Consider the following 16488-nt stretch of genomic DNA (forward strand, 5'->3'; position numbering starts at 1 on the left):
TTTTACTGTAATATGATTTATATAGTGGGGGGTCCTTGATGCTTCTCTGAACTTGGCTATTTTCTCGCAGACATTTCAGGATCCAACTAGGGAACATCATCAAACTCATGTTTACAAACTCATTTGCTGTTTACCTTGGATTTTATTTGGGTCCCTTATTTTTTATCTTGCATAGAGCCATAGGGTCCCCACTCCAAAAAACTTACAGGCAAAGGGATATACTAGATGCAAATCACCCCATTAAAACGAACAAATGGTCTTTAAATTAAAATGATTCAAACTTTCTCCAGCTCGCCCCATTTTTTAAGGGTGAAGAAAGTCACACCTCCCACTTTTGACAGCTATGGAGTTGGCTAGATTGCTAGGAAGAGATCTGCTGTTGATACCTGATTTGCAAAGCAGTCTGGTGTTAAAATGCAAATTGAACGAGGGTGTTGGGTTATATCGCTTTTAGAAGAGAACATTTGTCGCTTAGGGTTGAACTTGGTGGTCTCTGAGCTTGGTGGTTTTCTTTCAAAAGGTTTCATTAACAAACGATGTAAAGTCAGTGATAGAAGGGAGTGGGTTTGTCTGATGGAAGAGGAGGAGAACTGGGGGGATCTTTGGTGCTCTCTGAACTTGTTTGTTTTCTTGCAGATGTTGCGTTACCTTACCCAAATAGATAACATCATCAGGGCTAGATGGGAGTGGGGTTTAGGAAGAGGAGAGGTGGAGGAATATAATAGAGTAAGAGTTGGAAGGGACCTTGGAGGTCTTCTGGTCTAATGCCCTGCTTAGGCAGGAAACCTTATACCATTTCAGACAAATGGTTATCCAATCTCTTCTTAGAAACTTCCAGTGTTGGAGCATTCACAACTTCTTTATAACAACTTCTGGAGGCACTGATTAATTGTTCTCACTGTCAGGAAATTTCTCCTTAGATGCTTCTCTCCTTACTTAGTTTCCACCCATTGCTTCTTGTCCTGCCCTCAGGTGCTTTGGAGAATAGCTTGACTCCCTCTGTGTTGTGGTAGTCCCTGAGATATTGTAACACTGCTATCATGTCACCCCTAGTTCTTCGTTTCATTACACTAGACATACCCAGTTCCTGCAACCATTTTTTCATATATTTTGGCCTCCAGTCCCCTAATCCTCTTTGTTGCTCTTCTCTGCACTCTTTCTAGAGTCTCAACATCTTTTTTACATCATGGTGACCAAAACTGCATATTTCAAGTGTGGCCTTATGGAGGAGGAGGAGGAGGAGGAGGAGGATTCAAATTTTTTAACAACTGGTTCTGTGGGCGTGGCTTAGGTGGTGGGTGTGACTTAGGTGGTCATATGACTGGGTGGACATGGCTTGGTGGTCATGTTATTGGCTGGGCGTGGCCAACTCAATATCACTCACATCGAGGCACGCATCTCCTCGCCTGGCCTCTCATGACTGTGGGGATGCTGCAACAGTCGTAAGTGTGAAACATGGTCATAAGTCACTTTTTTCAGTGCCATTGTAATTTTGAATGGTTACTCCACACAAGCAAAGTACCAGCAAAGGAGGGGAAAAAAAACTCCAGAGAAGTTCCAGATACAGGAAGTCTAGTCCTACCAAGAATGTAATAAGGGTTAATGGAGAGGCAGTTTCTGTAAGCAACACCAGAATGTTTCCTTCCTGCCTTCCTTACAGGATTAGGCCAGTAATTTCTTGTAACAACTGGTTCTCTGAACTGCTTAGAATGTTAACAACCTGTTCTAGTGAATAGGTGCGAACTGGTAGAATCCCACCCCTGAGGAGGAGGAGGAGGAGGAGGAGGAGAAGGAGGAGGAGGATTGTGGTGTCCTTGATTCTCTCTGGGCTTAGTTGTTTGCTTATAGGCAAACATTTTGTGACTCAACTAAGTAACATCATCAATCTATCTAGTTGGTTAATGAAATGTATGCAAAAAAAACAGCCAAGCTCAAAGACCTCCAAGACCCCACTATTTGGTTGGGTACAGCTATTAATTATAGAGGATATATAGTTATTTTTACTGCTATTAATGTTTTAGATTGATCACCTTAGTAAATAACTGTAATAACTCTTAATATAGTAAAATGAATGAATCTTATATTCTGTGATTTACCTTACTGGTAGTTTACTGTATTTACCTCCCTCTGTTTTTGTTTGTTTTGTCTTATTTAAAAAGAAATTGCTGGTCATCGACCTCATAAATATTACTGATTATAAAGGAAGCTCTATTAGACTCTTGGAAGCATAAAGACTTCCTTCTCAGAAAGTGGTGGAACAGAAAATAGTCCTCGATTTACCTGTTTTTTTTGGGGGGGGAACTGGAATTTCCACGAATCAGCAAGGAGGGGTTGTTAATTAAGTCACGTCTGATTTTACAATATTTTTCACCGTTGTTGTTACGCTGCCGTTGTTAAATGAACCGTGTAGCGTTTAAGTCAATCTGGCTTGCTCTCTTGATTTTGCTTACGGGAAAAAAACCTGGGAAGGTGTGGCAATCATGTGACTCCAGGATTCTGCATTCATCATAAACTGTTGCCAAGGGCCTGGATTTTGTTCATATGACCGTGGCCCAGTCACAGGTGAGGACTAGATATAAGTCACTTTTTTTTTTCCCAGTGACATTGTAGTAATATCGCTAGGAATAGCACTCAGACTTATATACCGCTTCAGAGTGCTTTGCAGCCCTCTCTAAGTGGTTTATAGAATCAGCCTATTTGCCCGCAACAATCCAGGGCCTCATTTTACTCACCTTGGAAGGCTGAGCCAACCTTGAGATGGTGAGGATCAAACTCCTGGCAGTCGGCAGAATTAGCCTGCAATACTCCATTCTAGCCACTGCAGCTCTTCTATACTTGAGTAATGAAATGTCTGCAAGAAAACAACCAAGGTCAGAGAGCACCAAGGATCCTCCTCCTCCTCCTCCTCCTCCCCTCCCAAATCTCACTTCCTTCTTGCAGTGATGCTTCTGTAATTTCAAATGCATCAAGCATCGGAGAAATCAGAAGATTCAAGCAGTTCAAATGATTGCAGAGTTTTATTGCAAGCTTAAGCTCCCTACAAGAATCTGACCAACTAACGGACAAGGGAAGCGAGCAGGAGATAAGAGAGAGGCATTGAAGGTGGATGTAAATCTCTGATGGGCAGGAAGGGATTTGTGACTTGTGACACTTTTGACCTGACCCTCGGAACTTGGGAGCTTTCTTTCAAAGGTTTCATTAACAAAGCACGTAAGGTCATATCCTGCAAAATGGCCCCTAAACTAATAGTTGTAAAGAATACCTGTATCTTGGCTACCTCGTTATATTTAAGAAGTCAGTGCAACTCCTATCTGTTCACAGCATGGATATTCTTTAGGGAAAGTTGAATCTTTGGCAAGGATTCTTGCTAGCATTGATCTAAACCAGGGGTCTCCAACCTTGGCAACTTTAAGACTTGTGGACTGAGGAATTCTGAGAGTTGAAGTCCACAAGTCTTAAAGTTGCCAAGGTTGGAGACCCCTGATCTAAACTCTGATGGTTTTTTTTTTTCAAATCCCTTCCCAGAGATCTCCATGGATTACTGAGAATAAGAGAATAGCAGAGTTGGAAGGGACCTTGGAAATCATTTAGTCCAACCCCCTGTCCAAACAGGAGACCCTATACTGTTACAAATGGCTGTCCAATCTCTTCTTAAAAGCTTCCAGTGATGTAGCACCCACAACTTCTGGAGGGGAAGTTGTTCTGGAGGGGAAGTTGTTCCACTGGTTGATTGTTCTTACTCTCAGAAAATTTCTTCTTAGTTCTAGGTTCTCTCATTGATTAGTTTCCGTCTATTGTTTCTTGTCTTGCCTTCAGATGCTTTGGAAAATAATTTGAACCCCTCTTCTCTGTGACATTTCCTCAAATATTGGAAGACTGTGATCCTGTTACCCTTAGTCCTTCTTTTCATCAGACTAGACATACCCAATTCCTGCAACCATTCAAACTTCTCTTCTTCTTTGGTTTTAGTTTATAAAATCTGGACTGAATAAGGAAGAACCATTTGGCTGCTCTGGAAATGTCACATCTACTTTACTTGTTAGTAGCCAAAGGAGGTGAAAGGATGTGACATGCAAATTCCTGACATTGTACATGAAGTGAGTCAAGCATGAAGGAACAGAGATAGGTCGAGACGAGAGCTCAATGAGAAGATCATTGTTTGGGTGCTTTGTCCTTCTCTTCCGGCGAGGTCCAAGTGGAAGAAGAGATTTGGAAGAATGTCCTGAAGGAGACGAAATTGAATTCTGAAGGAGATAGACTACTGAAAGAAGGAGCATATCTATGCAAAGCAGGAGGGAAAAGAGAATGAAGAATGACTTAGCACTGTCCATCTCAGACACTGGATTTTTAATATCTTTGCTTGCATCGGTTATATACAGTTCGAGGAAGGATGGAGATTTAAGGCATATCTCTACCAATGTTATTAGTTATAAAGTCATGTTTTACCCATAGCGACCCTATGGACAACGTTCCTCCAGGCCTTCCTGTCCTCTACCATCTTCTGGAGTCCATTTAAGCTCACGCTGACTGCTTCAGTGACTCCATCAAGCCACCTCCTTCTCTGCCGTCCCCTTCTTCTTCTTTTGCCCTCAATCATTCCCAGCATTAGGCTCTTCTCCAGTGAGTCCTTCCTTCTCATTAGGTGGCCAAAGTGTTTGAGTGTCATCTTCAGGATCTAGCCTTCTAAAGAAGACCCAGGGTTGATCTCCTCTAGGACTGACCGGTTGGATCGCCTTGCAGTCCAAGGGACTCTCAGGATTCTTCTCCAGCACCATAGTTCAAAGACCTCCATTCTTTGGCACTCAGCCTTCCTTATCGTCCAACTTTCACAGCCATACATTACAACTGGGAAAACCATAGCTTTGACGATGCGCACTTTTGTTGGCAGGGTGATGTCTCCGCTTTTTTTCCCCATCTATCAATAGAAGAAAATATTCATAGCTCAATGTTGATCTGTAGGCTCCTTGGTGTTATCTGAGCTTAGTTGTTTGCTTGAAGATGTTTCATTATCCAACTAGCTAACATTATCAGTGCCAGAAGGAGGTAAGATCTGTAAAGAAGAAGAGGAGTAGAAGGACTGTGAGGTCTTTGTTGCTCTCTAGCTTGGTGGTTTTCCTGCAGATATTTCATTACCAAACTAAGTAACATTATCAGCACTAGAAAATAGGGTTTGTGGAGGGGGAGGGGAAGAAGGAGGAGAAGGAGGAGTGATATGCCCCCACCCTCTCGTCACTTTGGACATTGTTTCATCTTCTTTCTATTTCAAGAAAAATTGCAGAATTCTTCCTCTCCAGAATTCTTTCTGGCCTGGAAAACTGGAGACATCAACCTGATTTCCTTTCAAACCACATAGATTTAAGCTCCTTGAATCTTGCATCATAACCCTGATTGACAGTGATTTTTTTTTAAAGCTGATTGTGGCATTCGGGATGTCTTTTCTTGGTTACGTTTGATGTTTTTCTAGCCAGGGATGGAGAGAAAGGAATGTCCCCCCTCCAATCTAAAAGTAGTTGTTTGGAAATGTCAACAGGGTATCAACTGTATATTTGAATTGAGTCTTTACTATGATGGGCAGATTCTGTTTGAGAAGTATGGAGACCAAAGCTTCTTAAAGAAAAATCAGAAAGTCCAGTTGTGCAGGGTCCTCGCGGAGGCTCTGGGAGGGGGAGGCCGTTTTTGCCCTCCCGCAGACCTGAGGGAAGCCTCCGGATTCTGGGGTAGGTGAAAAATGGCCCTCCAGGAAGTTCTGGTAGGCCAGGCCCACCGTGGCCATACCCACCCAGCAACTGGGTAGCAAACTGGTTGCTGGGATTTTGGAATGAGTGATCCCCTTTTGCGACCTTCTGGCAAGCAAAGTCAACAGGAAAGGCAGAGTCACTGCCAACTCATAAAATATTTCTATGGTCTTTTAGAGTTGCCAACAGAAAGGGAGGGGGGGAAAAGCAATGTGGCAGCTTGCAAACCGAAAGTGCATTCCATAAATGTTTCCCAAGATAGTAACTAGGTGACTGAAGTTTCTGCCTTGCAAAATTCTAACTGGAGAGCATGATTGAGGACTCTTGGCTATGGATGTGTCCCATTGGAGAATATGAATTATGATACACCCAGGGAGTGGGGGAAAACTAGGGTCAAGGGTGACAATGAATGATGTTTTGCAGAGTTGACTACACCCAGGCAGTGCTGGCATGTTTACTCCTAATAAATCTTCTTTAAGCTCTGGAAATCTGGCTAGAGACTCATGATTTAAATGGGGGTAACTACTAGAGCCCTGACAGTCACTTCACAACTGTGTTACTAACTTAACAACTACAGCAATTCACTTAACAACCGTGGCAAGACAGGTCGTAAAATGGGGCAAAATTCACTGGATCTATGAATTTCAGATTAGGACAACTCACAAGGGCCAATTCGCTGTGAGACAACTCACCACAGGACAAGAGGTACACTAATATAGAAGAAATAGTCGAATAGAATCACTAAAGAAAGGATGCCAAAGGGTGGACAAAATAAAATGTGAACGACAAAAATTGATTTTTTTTTTAGTTACTTGAAAGAATCAAATTGAATTGTTGAGTTGTCCCACAGCAGGTTGGCCATGGCGAGTTGTTTTATTCTGAAATTTAGTGAACAGAAGTTTTGCTTAGCAATGAATGATTGAATGAATTATTTATTTATTAGCCAAGTGTGATTGGACACACAAGGTATTTGTCTTGGTGCAAATGCTCTCAGTGTACATAAAAGAAATTGTCAAGAGTCAAGAATCATCAGGTACAACACTTAATAATAGTCATAGGGTACAATAAGCAATCAAATCATACTAGGAAACAGTCAATATAGATTGTAAGGATACAAGCGACAAAGTTACAGTCATACAGTCACAAGTGGGAGGGGATGGGTGATAAGGAGTGATGACAAGATTAATAGTAATAGTAGTGCAGACTTTGTAATAGTTGGACAGTATTGAAGGAATTATTTGTTTAGCAGAGTGATGGCATTCGGGAAAAAAAACTGTCCTTGTGTCTAGTTGTTCTGATGTGCAGTGCTCTATAGCGTCGTTTTGAGGGTAGGATTTGAAACAATTTATGTCCAGGATGTGAGGGATCTGTAAATATTTTCACAGCCCTCTTTTTGACTCGTGCAGTATACAGATCCTCCATGGAAGGCAGGTTGGTAGTAATTGTTTTATCTGCAGTCCTAATTATCCTCTGAAGTCTGTGTCTTTGTTGGGTTGCAGAACCAAACCAGACAGTTATAGAGGTGCAGATGGCAGGCTCAATAATTCCTCTGTAGAACTGTATCCACAGTATTTATGTTTATAATACTCTCAATATAATTTATATATTAAAAATGCATTCAAAGAGATTCCACCTGCAGAAACTCAGCGATAAATCATGGTTTCTATTGTGGTTTCCAAGATTCTGTACTTTATTCCAAAATGTTTGCATTCAAATACCCATTGAAGTCTGTGTGATTCACACATCCTTGGCTGTGTTTGGTTGCCAGGGATTTGATATTAATCTTGGAAATGGACTCATTTTTAAAATATAGAACATTCCCTTAGTGCAGTGACATGTTCAGCAGCAGAAGTTTTACGTGTATCTCTCTAGCTACAAATATCCTCTCGCTGAGCAAGATTCTCTCATACTTAAAAGAAAATAAATCAGCCCTTAGGAAGATTTAGGATAAGCATCTATGGCAGCAAAAGTACGGAATTCAAATTAAGAGAGGTGTGGGGGGAAAATCAAGCCATTTAAATACAGCTAATCCTTGAGTTATGACTGGTTGCTTAGTGGCTGCATTTGAAGTTACTACAGACCTCCTTAATGTGATTGCGTTTATGACCAGTTCTCCAGAACTGGTCAGAACCTGCTGAATACCACCTCTGATCGTAATTCCAGGAGGTAATTACTATAAAAGTTTAGTCAGTGGAGGTTTCCTTACAAGCATCTTCATGTTTCTATTTTCTCTTTTTCAGAATACAGAAAAAGTCCTCGTCCCTTCAGTCACGTTGATCGTTGGCTGTGGGGTGTCGTCCTTGACCCTCCTTCTCCTGATCATCATTTATATCTCAGTCTGGAGGTAAGGATTGGATTTCTCAGCATCAAGTATTTCAACTTCCTTTTCTCTCTGAAAAAGGAAGTTTGCAGGGGCTCCGGAAAAAAATTAGACAGATGTGTTGTGACCTGTCGGCCACCGGCCCCTCCAGCAGCCGAATCATAGGAGGAGGAGGAGATGTGGGAATCAGGGTCAGCATCAAGCCAACTTGGGAGCTCCAAGGGAGGAGAGGAAATGGAGCTGGCACAGAGAGAGGGAGGGAGGGAGGGAGAGAGAGAGATGGAGCCTGGGCCACCCATCAACCTTCAGATGGAGAGTCAACAGTTCCCAGGTCTGGAGGTGGCTGTTGAAGAACAGGAGGAACAGCTGGGTGCAGTGCCTGACGTGCGGGTGTGCAGAAGGCAGAGGAGAGGAGGGCAGTGGAACTCTATGGGCTGGTCTTTGGGACAGAAGAGCCACCGCTGCTAGCAAAGCCTCACCGTAGCTCTGGGGATAAAAGGCAGGGGACGGAGATGAATACCGTATTTGCCGGCGTATAAGGCGACTGGGCGTATAAGGCGAGCCCCCAACATTTCCACTCAAAATATAGAGTTTGTTATATACTCGCCGTATAAGACGACCCCCCACTTGGAGGCATGTTTTCAGGGCAAAAGTCATCTCATACGCGGCAAATACGGTAAGTTGTAACACTTGGGGTATTCTGGATATAATTCTTGATTGACACCCCCGCCCTTTCCCCAAACTTACAAAGCCACCAAAATGCTTTAGAGAGGCAGCTTCGCCTTCTCAGGCTGGCACTCAATTCCTCCCTTTCTTTGTGACAGCCCCCGCGTGCGTGCCCGGGACCCAAGGGTGGGTGATGGACAGCTGCCAACTCTCTCTCTCTCTCTCTCTCTCTCTCTCTGTGTGTGTGTGTGTGTGTGTGTGTGTGGTGTGGAGGGTAATTCCGGCTATCTCTGGCCTCCGCTCGGTTTTAAAGTCGCTTGGCCGGTTCCCAAGTCGCAGCGCGCTGGCCGGGAGGCAGCGGCGCCGGGTGGCAGCTCGGTGCAGGGAGGCGGATCTTTCTCTCTTAAGTGAGGAGGGGACAAGAGGAGGGATGGGATGGGACAGGGGGATGGGAGGTCCCTCGCCTTCTTCCACCGCCCACCGAACCTTTTTGCTTCCCAAGGGGACCTGAAAGCAGCTCGGGAGCCGGGTGGCCCTGCCCAGCAGGGTCCCATCAAGACTTCCGGACGGCACCCCCCGCCCCAAGCACAGCCCTCCCGGTCTTTCAAGAGGGAGGGAGAAGCGGGGAGGAGCAAAGTGCCGCCCCCCGCCCGCTGCCCAGAAGGAGGGCACCACAGTCCCCCCCACCTTCTCCCTCCCACTCCCGGGCCATTACACGGCTCGGGGCTGGCTAGAGCGACGGCCCCGCCAGAGACCCTCCAGCTCCACCCCCACCCCACTTCCAGATTGGCCTCCGCCAGCGCCCCGAGCCGGACGGTGAGGGGTGGTGGGAGGAGGAAGGAGAAGACTCCGGCTGGGCTTGAAGGGGCTTCGCAAGTTGCGGAGCCCGCCCCCGCTCGCTCTTGCTGAGTGACAAGCGTATTTACCGGCGTATAAGATGACCCCCCACTTGGAGGCATGTTTTTCAGGGCAAAAAAGTCGTCTTATCGCCGGCAAACATCTGACCAGATGTGGCAGTCAATTATTCATCTTCCGGACAGACAGACTTGTTAGCCTGTCTGAGAGAGAGAAGTTTTGTGCCAGGGCTGCCGGCACTCCTAATTAAAGGAATCTTTTGAGTTCACTTCAGAGGGTTTGTCGTGTTTGGGGAGCTGGGTCAGAACAAGAATGGTCTCGGTGACTGTGGTGGTAGCGAGTAAGACAAGCTAGAAAGCAACAGATCTTTAGGCTGGAGGTCCTTCAGCCTACTATAGTTGGGCCTCAGGTCTACCAGCTGCTAGACCTTAGCATTAAAAAAAAATCAGATTCTTTCCCCCCCCATAAACTTTGTTAATCTTTTATAACTTTAAAAACAAACAAAAAGGGTTAATATCTTGACATTAACAGTTTGTGCCATTCATCTTATATTACTATTTTGTGCCTTATTTACAAATATGTACAATTTATGCAAATGTAAGCATTTAACCTATATGTTGCTTATCATTAATTTTTTCATCATCCATCTATCTTAGCTCAATCCATTTTTCCCAAATCCTATAATACTCGGACTCCTCCTTCTCTTGTAATATCAGAGTTAATTTATCCATCTCAGTACAACTCATTATTTTTTTGGATAGTCAGTTCATCTGATGGTATACATGTATGTTTCCAACACTGGGCATAGGCAATTCTAGCTGCCGTTAAAATATGTAATACTATATATTTTGTATTTCTACTATATTTCTTTTTAAATATCCCCAGTAAGAATAGTTCCGGTTCTAATTCTATATGTTCATTAGTGATCTCCTGCAACCATTTTTTTTAATTTTTAGCCAATATTTTTGAGTCTACGGGCAGGACCCCCACATGCCAGTTTCATGGAAAGGTCACCGAATGACCAGATGACTGCTAAGGAATATAAATCCTTCCATTCCCCACCGTTCAGCCAGAACTGAAGAAGCTTCTTAGATGAGAAGTGAAACATTTTCAAGGGGGGAAAAAACCCCAAGAATTTCCAGTTGCCTTTTGGAAAAAGCCCCTTTGGGACGTCCGTAGCACGTCCTTCGCCCAAATTTCATCCTCCCAACAATCCTGGGAATTGAGTTAAACTGAGAGATGAGATCGTCTCAAAGCCTCCCGATGCTCCAGCTACGGTTAGATCCCGGATCCTAGTCTCGTGCCCTAACCACTACACCACACTGCCTGTCCTATTGAAGTTTGACATGCTTTCTTTTCCTTCTGCTCCCTTGTTCCCTTCCTGCAGGTATATCCGCTCCGAACGATCGGTCATCTTGATCAATTTCTGCCTCTCTATCGTATCTTCCAATGCTCTCATCCTCATCGGACAAACTCAAACCCAGAACAAGGTAACTCTTAAGCCAGCTCCCCATATCTGGAATTAAAAACTTCATGGTCCATTCTTTAGCTTTTCTTTGGTGAATGATTTTGGGGTCCAAAACTAGGGCAAGCAGAAAGACGTACATTATCCATCTCTTTGTTGGAGAATGTAGGAAGCATGCTAAGGGTTTTGACATGCCTGCATGCACCCATACAAAGGCATCCGAGAAGATGGCTTTTAATTGTTCTTTGTTATCTCCTGCCCTGAAGCACGAGGCAAGGACAGGACTGGTTTGTCAGGGTTGAATGAATTCCATCTCTCCAGTTGCAAAGTAGAAAATGACCTAAATGGAGCCATGAAGAGAATATCTCACTTAGTTTGTGAGATAGATAAGAGATATTATGAGATATAAGAGACACTATATATTAAGATAGGTTCTTGAGAAAGATTTGATAGGTGGACCAAAAATGCCAAATGTGGCATTAATTAGATTTGTAATAAGATGTTAAGAGATATTGGACAACCATTTGCCTGGAATGATGTAGGGTTTCCTGCCTGAGCAGGAGGTTCGACTAGAAGACCTCCAAGGTCCCTTCTCTATTCTCTATTCTATTCTGTTCTGTTCTTTTCTATTCATTTCTGATTCTATTCTATTCTATTCTATTCTATTCTATTCTATTCTATTCTATTCTATTCATTTCTGATTCTATTCTATTCATTTCTGATTCTATTCTATTCTATTTCTGATTCTATTCTATTCTATTCTATTCTATTCTATTCTATTCTATTCTATTCTATTCATTTCTGATTCTATTCTATTCTACTCTATTCTATTCTATTCTATTCTATTCTATTCTATTCTATTCATTTCTGATTCTATTCTATTCTACTCTATTCTGCATTCTATTCTATTCTATTCTATTCTATTCTATTCTATTCTATTCTATTCTATTCTATTCTATTCATTTCTATTCATTTCTGATTCTATTCATTTCTGATTCTATTCTATTCTATTTGGATTGTATTCATTTCTGATTCTATTCTACTCTCTACTCTACTCTACTCCACTCCACTCCACTCCACTCCAATCCTCCCTCCCTCCCTCCTTCTCTCTCTCTCTCCATATATTGTAGATTTTCACGGGTTTGGGTATGCAGGTTTTGGCGTGTTCAGGTTTTTTCCCATGTAAGATTGAGAGTATCTTGGCGACGTTTCGATGAGGTCTTTAGGCTGGTGCTTTCGGCTTCATGCTTGTGTGAGCCTGAAGATGGTGAGTGGGACATCATAAACATCATCAAGATACTCTCAATCTTACATGGGAAAAGACTCAAACACGCCAAAATCTGCATATATATATATATATATATATATATATATATATATATATATATATATATATATATATATATATATATATATATATATATACACACACACACACATATACATACACATCACACACACACACACATATACATATACATATACATATACATATACATATACATACATACACACACACACACACACACACACACACACACACACACACACACACACACACACATATATATATATATATATATATATATATATATATATATATATATATATATATATATATATCTTTGGTTATTAGGTTTTCTCCCGCGTAAAATTGGAAGTATCTAGGCAACATTTCGATGAAGTCTCATTCATCATATTCAGGCTTGTGTCTTCGGCTTTGTGCTTCTCGGAGTAATGTGAGCTTGCAGCTGCTTCTTCCTTTTAACTGCTAGTGGAGGTGTGACTTGATTGGGTGGGGGCTTGGCTGTGTTCTGATTGGGTGGGGGTGTGTTCTCATTGGTTGGGGGGTTGGCTGTGTTCTGATTGGTTGGGGGGTTGGCTGTGTTCTGATTGGCTGGGGGTGTGTTCTGTTCAGGTGGGGGCTTGGTTGTGCTCAGGTTAGTCTTAGTTGCTGGGGGATTTGAGCTGGTGAGCTTTGATCCTGCTGTTTGGCTTCACGTTCGTGGTCGTGCCACATCTTCATGGTGGGCATTAGTTTGCTTCATGTATGGGTTGGAGGGGTTTGAAGTGGGTAGTGATGCAGCTGCGGTACAGCTTCTGGTCCGTGGTCGTGTCTCATCTTCTGTGTGGGTGTGAGTCTGCTTTGTACGTGGAAGTGTGGTGGTAGCATCTTGTGTGGCCCTTGTGGGTGTGGGTCTGGTGTCATTCTTCATGTTAGGTACTCGTTTGTTCATGAGGGCAGGTTTCCAAATGGCTGGTAGGTGGGAGGTATCATCTTGTTTATTCATGCTGTGTGGGCGTTTTTCTATCTATATGGCTTCTCTGATTATTCTGTTGTTGAAGTGTTCAGTTTTGGCGATAGTTCTGGTATTTTTAAAGTCAATCTCATGTCCTGTGGCTTTGAGGTGTTGGACCAGGGAAGAGGTCGGTTCTTCTTTTTTGATTGAGTTCTTGTGTTCTTCAATGCATCCACTTATTCTCCTGTTAGTTTGTCCAATGTATGTGGTGGGGCAGGCGGTGCAAGGGACTTTGTATACTCCTTGGTTTTCTAACTCGATTTTGTCTTTAGGGTTTCTTAGGATGGTGGATATTTTTCTGTTTGTGCAGAATGCTGTTTTAATGTTGTGTTTTTGGAGGATCTTGCTGATTTTGTCTGTAGTGCCTTTTATATATGGGAGGAGGGCTTTGCCGTTCTCTTGTTCTCTGTCTTGGATTTTGGTTGGGGTTTCTTTTTGGAATAGGTGGGTAATCGTCTTTCTTTGGAATCCATTGGCTGTTAGTACGTTAGTGAGAGTGTGTAATTTGGTTTTTAGGTGTTGTTCATTGGCTAAGCATTTTTTTCTGGAGATGAGCGTCTCGGCTACGGAATTGATCTGTGCTGGGTGGTGGCGTGAGACTGCGTGTAGATAGCGGTTTGTATGTGTTTTCTTCTGGTAGATGGTGTGTCCTAGGGAGCCATTGGATTTTTTGTATACTAAGACATCTAGGAAGGGAAGTTGATTGTTAGCTTCTGTTTCCATGGTGAATTGTATTTTGGGGTGTAGGCTGTTGAGGTGTGTGAGGAAGTTGTTCAGTTTTTCTTTCCCGTGTGGCCAGATTATGAAGGTGTCATCTACGTATCTGAGCCAGAGTTTGGGTTTGTGATCATATTTTTCTAGAGCTTGTGTTTCAAAGTGTTCCATGTAAAGGTTTGCGATGAGAGGTGAGAGGGGTGATCCCATGAGTGCTCCTTCTATTTTTTTGTATTTTTGTCCATTGCAGGTGAAGTATGTATTGGATAGGCAGTGGTTGGTCAGATCGAGGATGTGCTTGGGGGGGGGTTGTATTTGTTTTGAATGGCTTTCAAGGCTTCTTTTATTGGCACTTGGGTGAAAAGGGATATAACATCGAAGCTCACTAGTAGGTCGCTGGGTTGTAAGTTTTGTTTCTTTATGATCTTGATGAACTGGAATGAGTTTCTTACATGTGAGTTGATGGATTCTGCATAGGGCTGTAGTTGTTTGGTGAGAAATTTGCCTAGGTTTTGTACAGGTGAGCCTATTGGTCTAAGTGGGGTTCCTTCTTTGTGTATCTTGGGGAGACCATAAAGCTTAGGGCATCTGGATGATTTCTCTCTGGGTATGATTCTTTGCTGGATTTCTTCGCTGATGGGGGAGGCTTTTATTTTGGATCTGGTGGTTTTTTCTAGGTAGGTGGTGGGGTCTTTGTTTAGTGGTTTGTACGCGGGGTCTTGGAGTAGGTTGGTTAACTTGATTTGGTAGTCGGATGTGTTCATAACCACTGTCGCGTTGCCCTTGTCTGCTGGTAGGATTATTATGCTGGTGTCTTCTTTCAGGTTAAGTAGTGCAGTTTGTTCTTTTTTGGATAATTTGCTTTTGGGTGGTTTGCTAGTGCAGAGGATGTTGGTGATTTTGAGTCTGATTCTATTAGCATCATCAGGGTTGGTTTTGGTCAGGCTGGTTTCAACTCCGCATATGATGGTTTCTGTGGGGATGTGTTTGGGAGCGACAGCAAAGTTGAATCCTTTCGAAAAGGACCTTGGTTTCGGCTTTGGTGAGGCTCTTGTCTGAGATGTTGTGCACTGTTTGTTTCATGTGTGGCTGTGAGGGGGGAGGAGTTTGTTTCTGGCATTGTTGTAGTTTTCTGAGTTTGTTGGTGTGTGTGTCTGTCTTGAGGGTGGTCTGTGTTTCAGCTCTCCAGACAGCGAGTTGTTTGGATTTGTCCCAAAGTAAGGGGTGAATCTTGTTGCTGAGTCTGAGGTGAAGTGTGAGGAGATCTTTGTTGATTTGGTCTAGGAGGAATCTTTTTGTGTGAAGTTCATTTCTAATTAGGGCCAATTCTGTTCTTTTTAGGATGGGTTTGGTGGCTGCTGTGTTGCTGTGGAATTTCTATTGGAAGCTTATGGGGATTAAATTTTGATCTCAGCAGTTGCATAGGAATGCAAGGTCACATAAAATGGAAGCTCTTTGGACTTCAAGTTTTTCATAAGTCCTGGTCAGATGGTGGATTTCCTCCCCGTAGAGGTGCAATATTTGTTTTCTGAGGTTCTCGCAGGTATTTGTATGTGGATCTTTGGTTATTCGGGCTTTCTCCCGCGTAAAATTGGAAGTATCTAGGCGATGTTTTGATGAAGTCTCATTCATCATCTTCAGGCTTGTGTCTTCGGCTTTGTGCTTCTCGGAGTAATGTGAGCTTGCAGCTGCTTCTTCATTTTAACTGCTAGTGGGGGTGTGACTTGATTGGGTGGGGGCTTGGCTGTGTTCTGATTGGCTGGGGGTGTGGGTGGGTTGGCTGTGTTCTGATTGGTTGGGGGTTTTGGCTGTGTTCTGATTGGCTGGGGATGTGTTCTGTTCAGGTGGGGGCTTGGTTGTGCTCAGGTTAGTCTTAGTTGCTGGGGGATTTGAGCTGGTGAGCTTTGATCCTGCTGTTTCGCTTCGCGTTCGTGGTCATGCTGCATCTTCATGGTGGGCATCAGTTCGCTTCATGTATGGGTCAGAGGGGTTTGAAGTGGGTAGTGATGCAGCTGCGGTACGGCTTCTGGTCCGTGGTCGTGTCTCATCTTATGTGTGGGTGTGAGTCTGCTTTCTACGTGGAAGTGTGGTGGTAGCATCTTGTGTGGCCCCTGTGGGTGTGGGTCTGGTGTCATTCTTCATGTTAGGTACTCGTTTGTTCATGAGGGCGGGTTTCCAAATGGCTGGTAGGCGGGAGGTATCATCTTGTTTATTCATGCTGTGTGGGCATTTTTCTATCTATATGGCTTCTCTGATTATTCTGTGTTTGAAGTGTTTGGTTTTGGCGATAGTTCTGGTATTTTTAAAGTCAATCTCATGTCCTGTGGCTTTGAGGTGTTGGACCAGGGAAGAGGTCGGTTCTTCTTTTTTGATTGAGTTCTTGTGTTCTTCAACACCTTCATAATCTGGCCACATGGGAAAGAAAAACTGAAC

At 43.3% G+C, this 16488-nt stretch overlaps 1 protein-coding gene across 1 annotated transcript in view; it reads left to right on the forward strand.

Moving 5' to 3' along the window:
* The window catches only part of ADGRB1 (adhesion G protein-coupled receptor B1), a 380456-nt gene that overhangs the window by 291767 nt on the left and 72201 nt on the right, over positions 1-16488 (forward strand). Inside the window, exons 19-20 of the mRNA XM_087958904.1 lie at positions 7976-8079; positions 10964-11066. Of these exons, the coding sequence (XP_087815030.1) occupies positions 7976-8079; positions 10964-11066 (207 nt within the window). The remainder of the gene's footprint in view (positions 1-7975; positions 8080-10963; positions 11067-16488) is intronic.

The sequence above is a fragment of the Notechis scutatus genome, chromosome 3 (assembly GCF_049901735.1).
Source record: "Notechis scutatus isolate UNSWTSFEM ecotype Mainland chromosome 3, rNotScu1.2, whole genome shotgun sequence".
NCBI lineage: Eukaryota > Metazoa > Chordata > Lepidosauria > Squamata > Elapidae > Notechis > Notechis scutatus.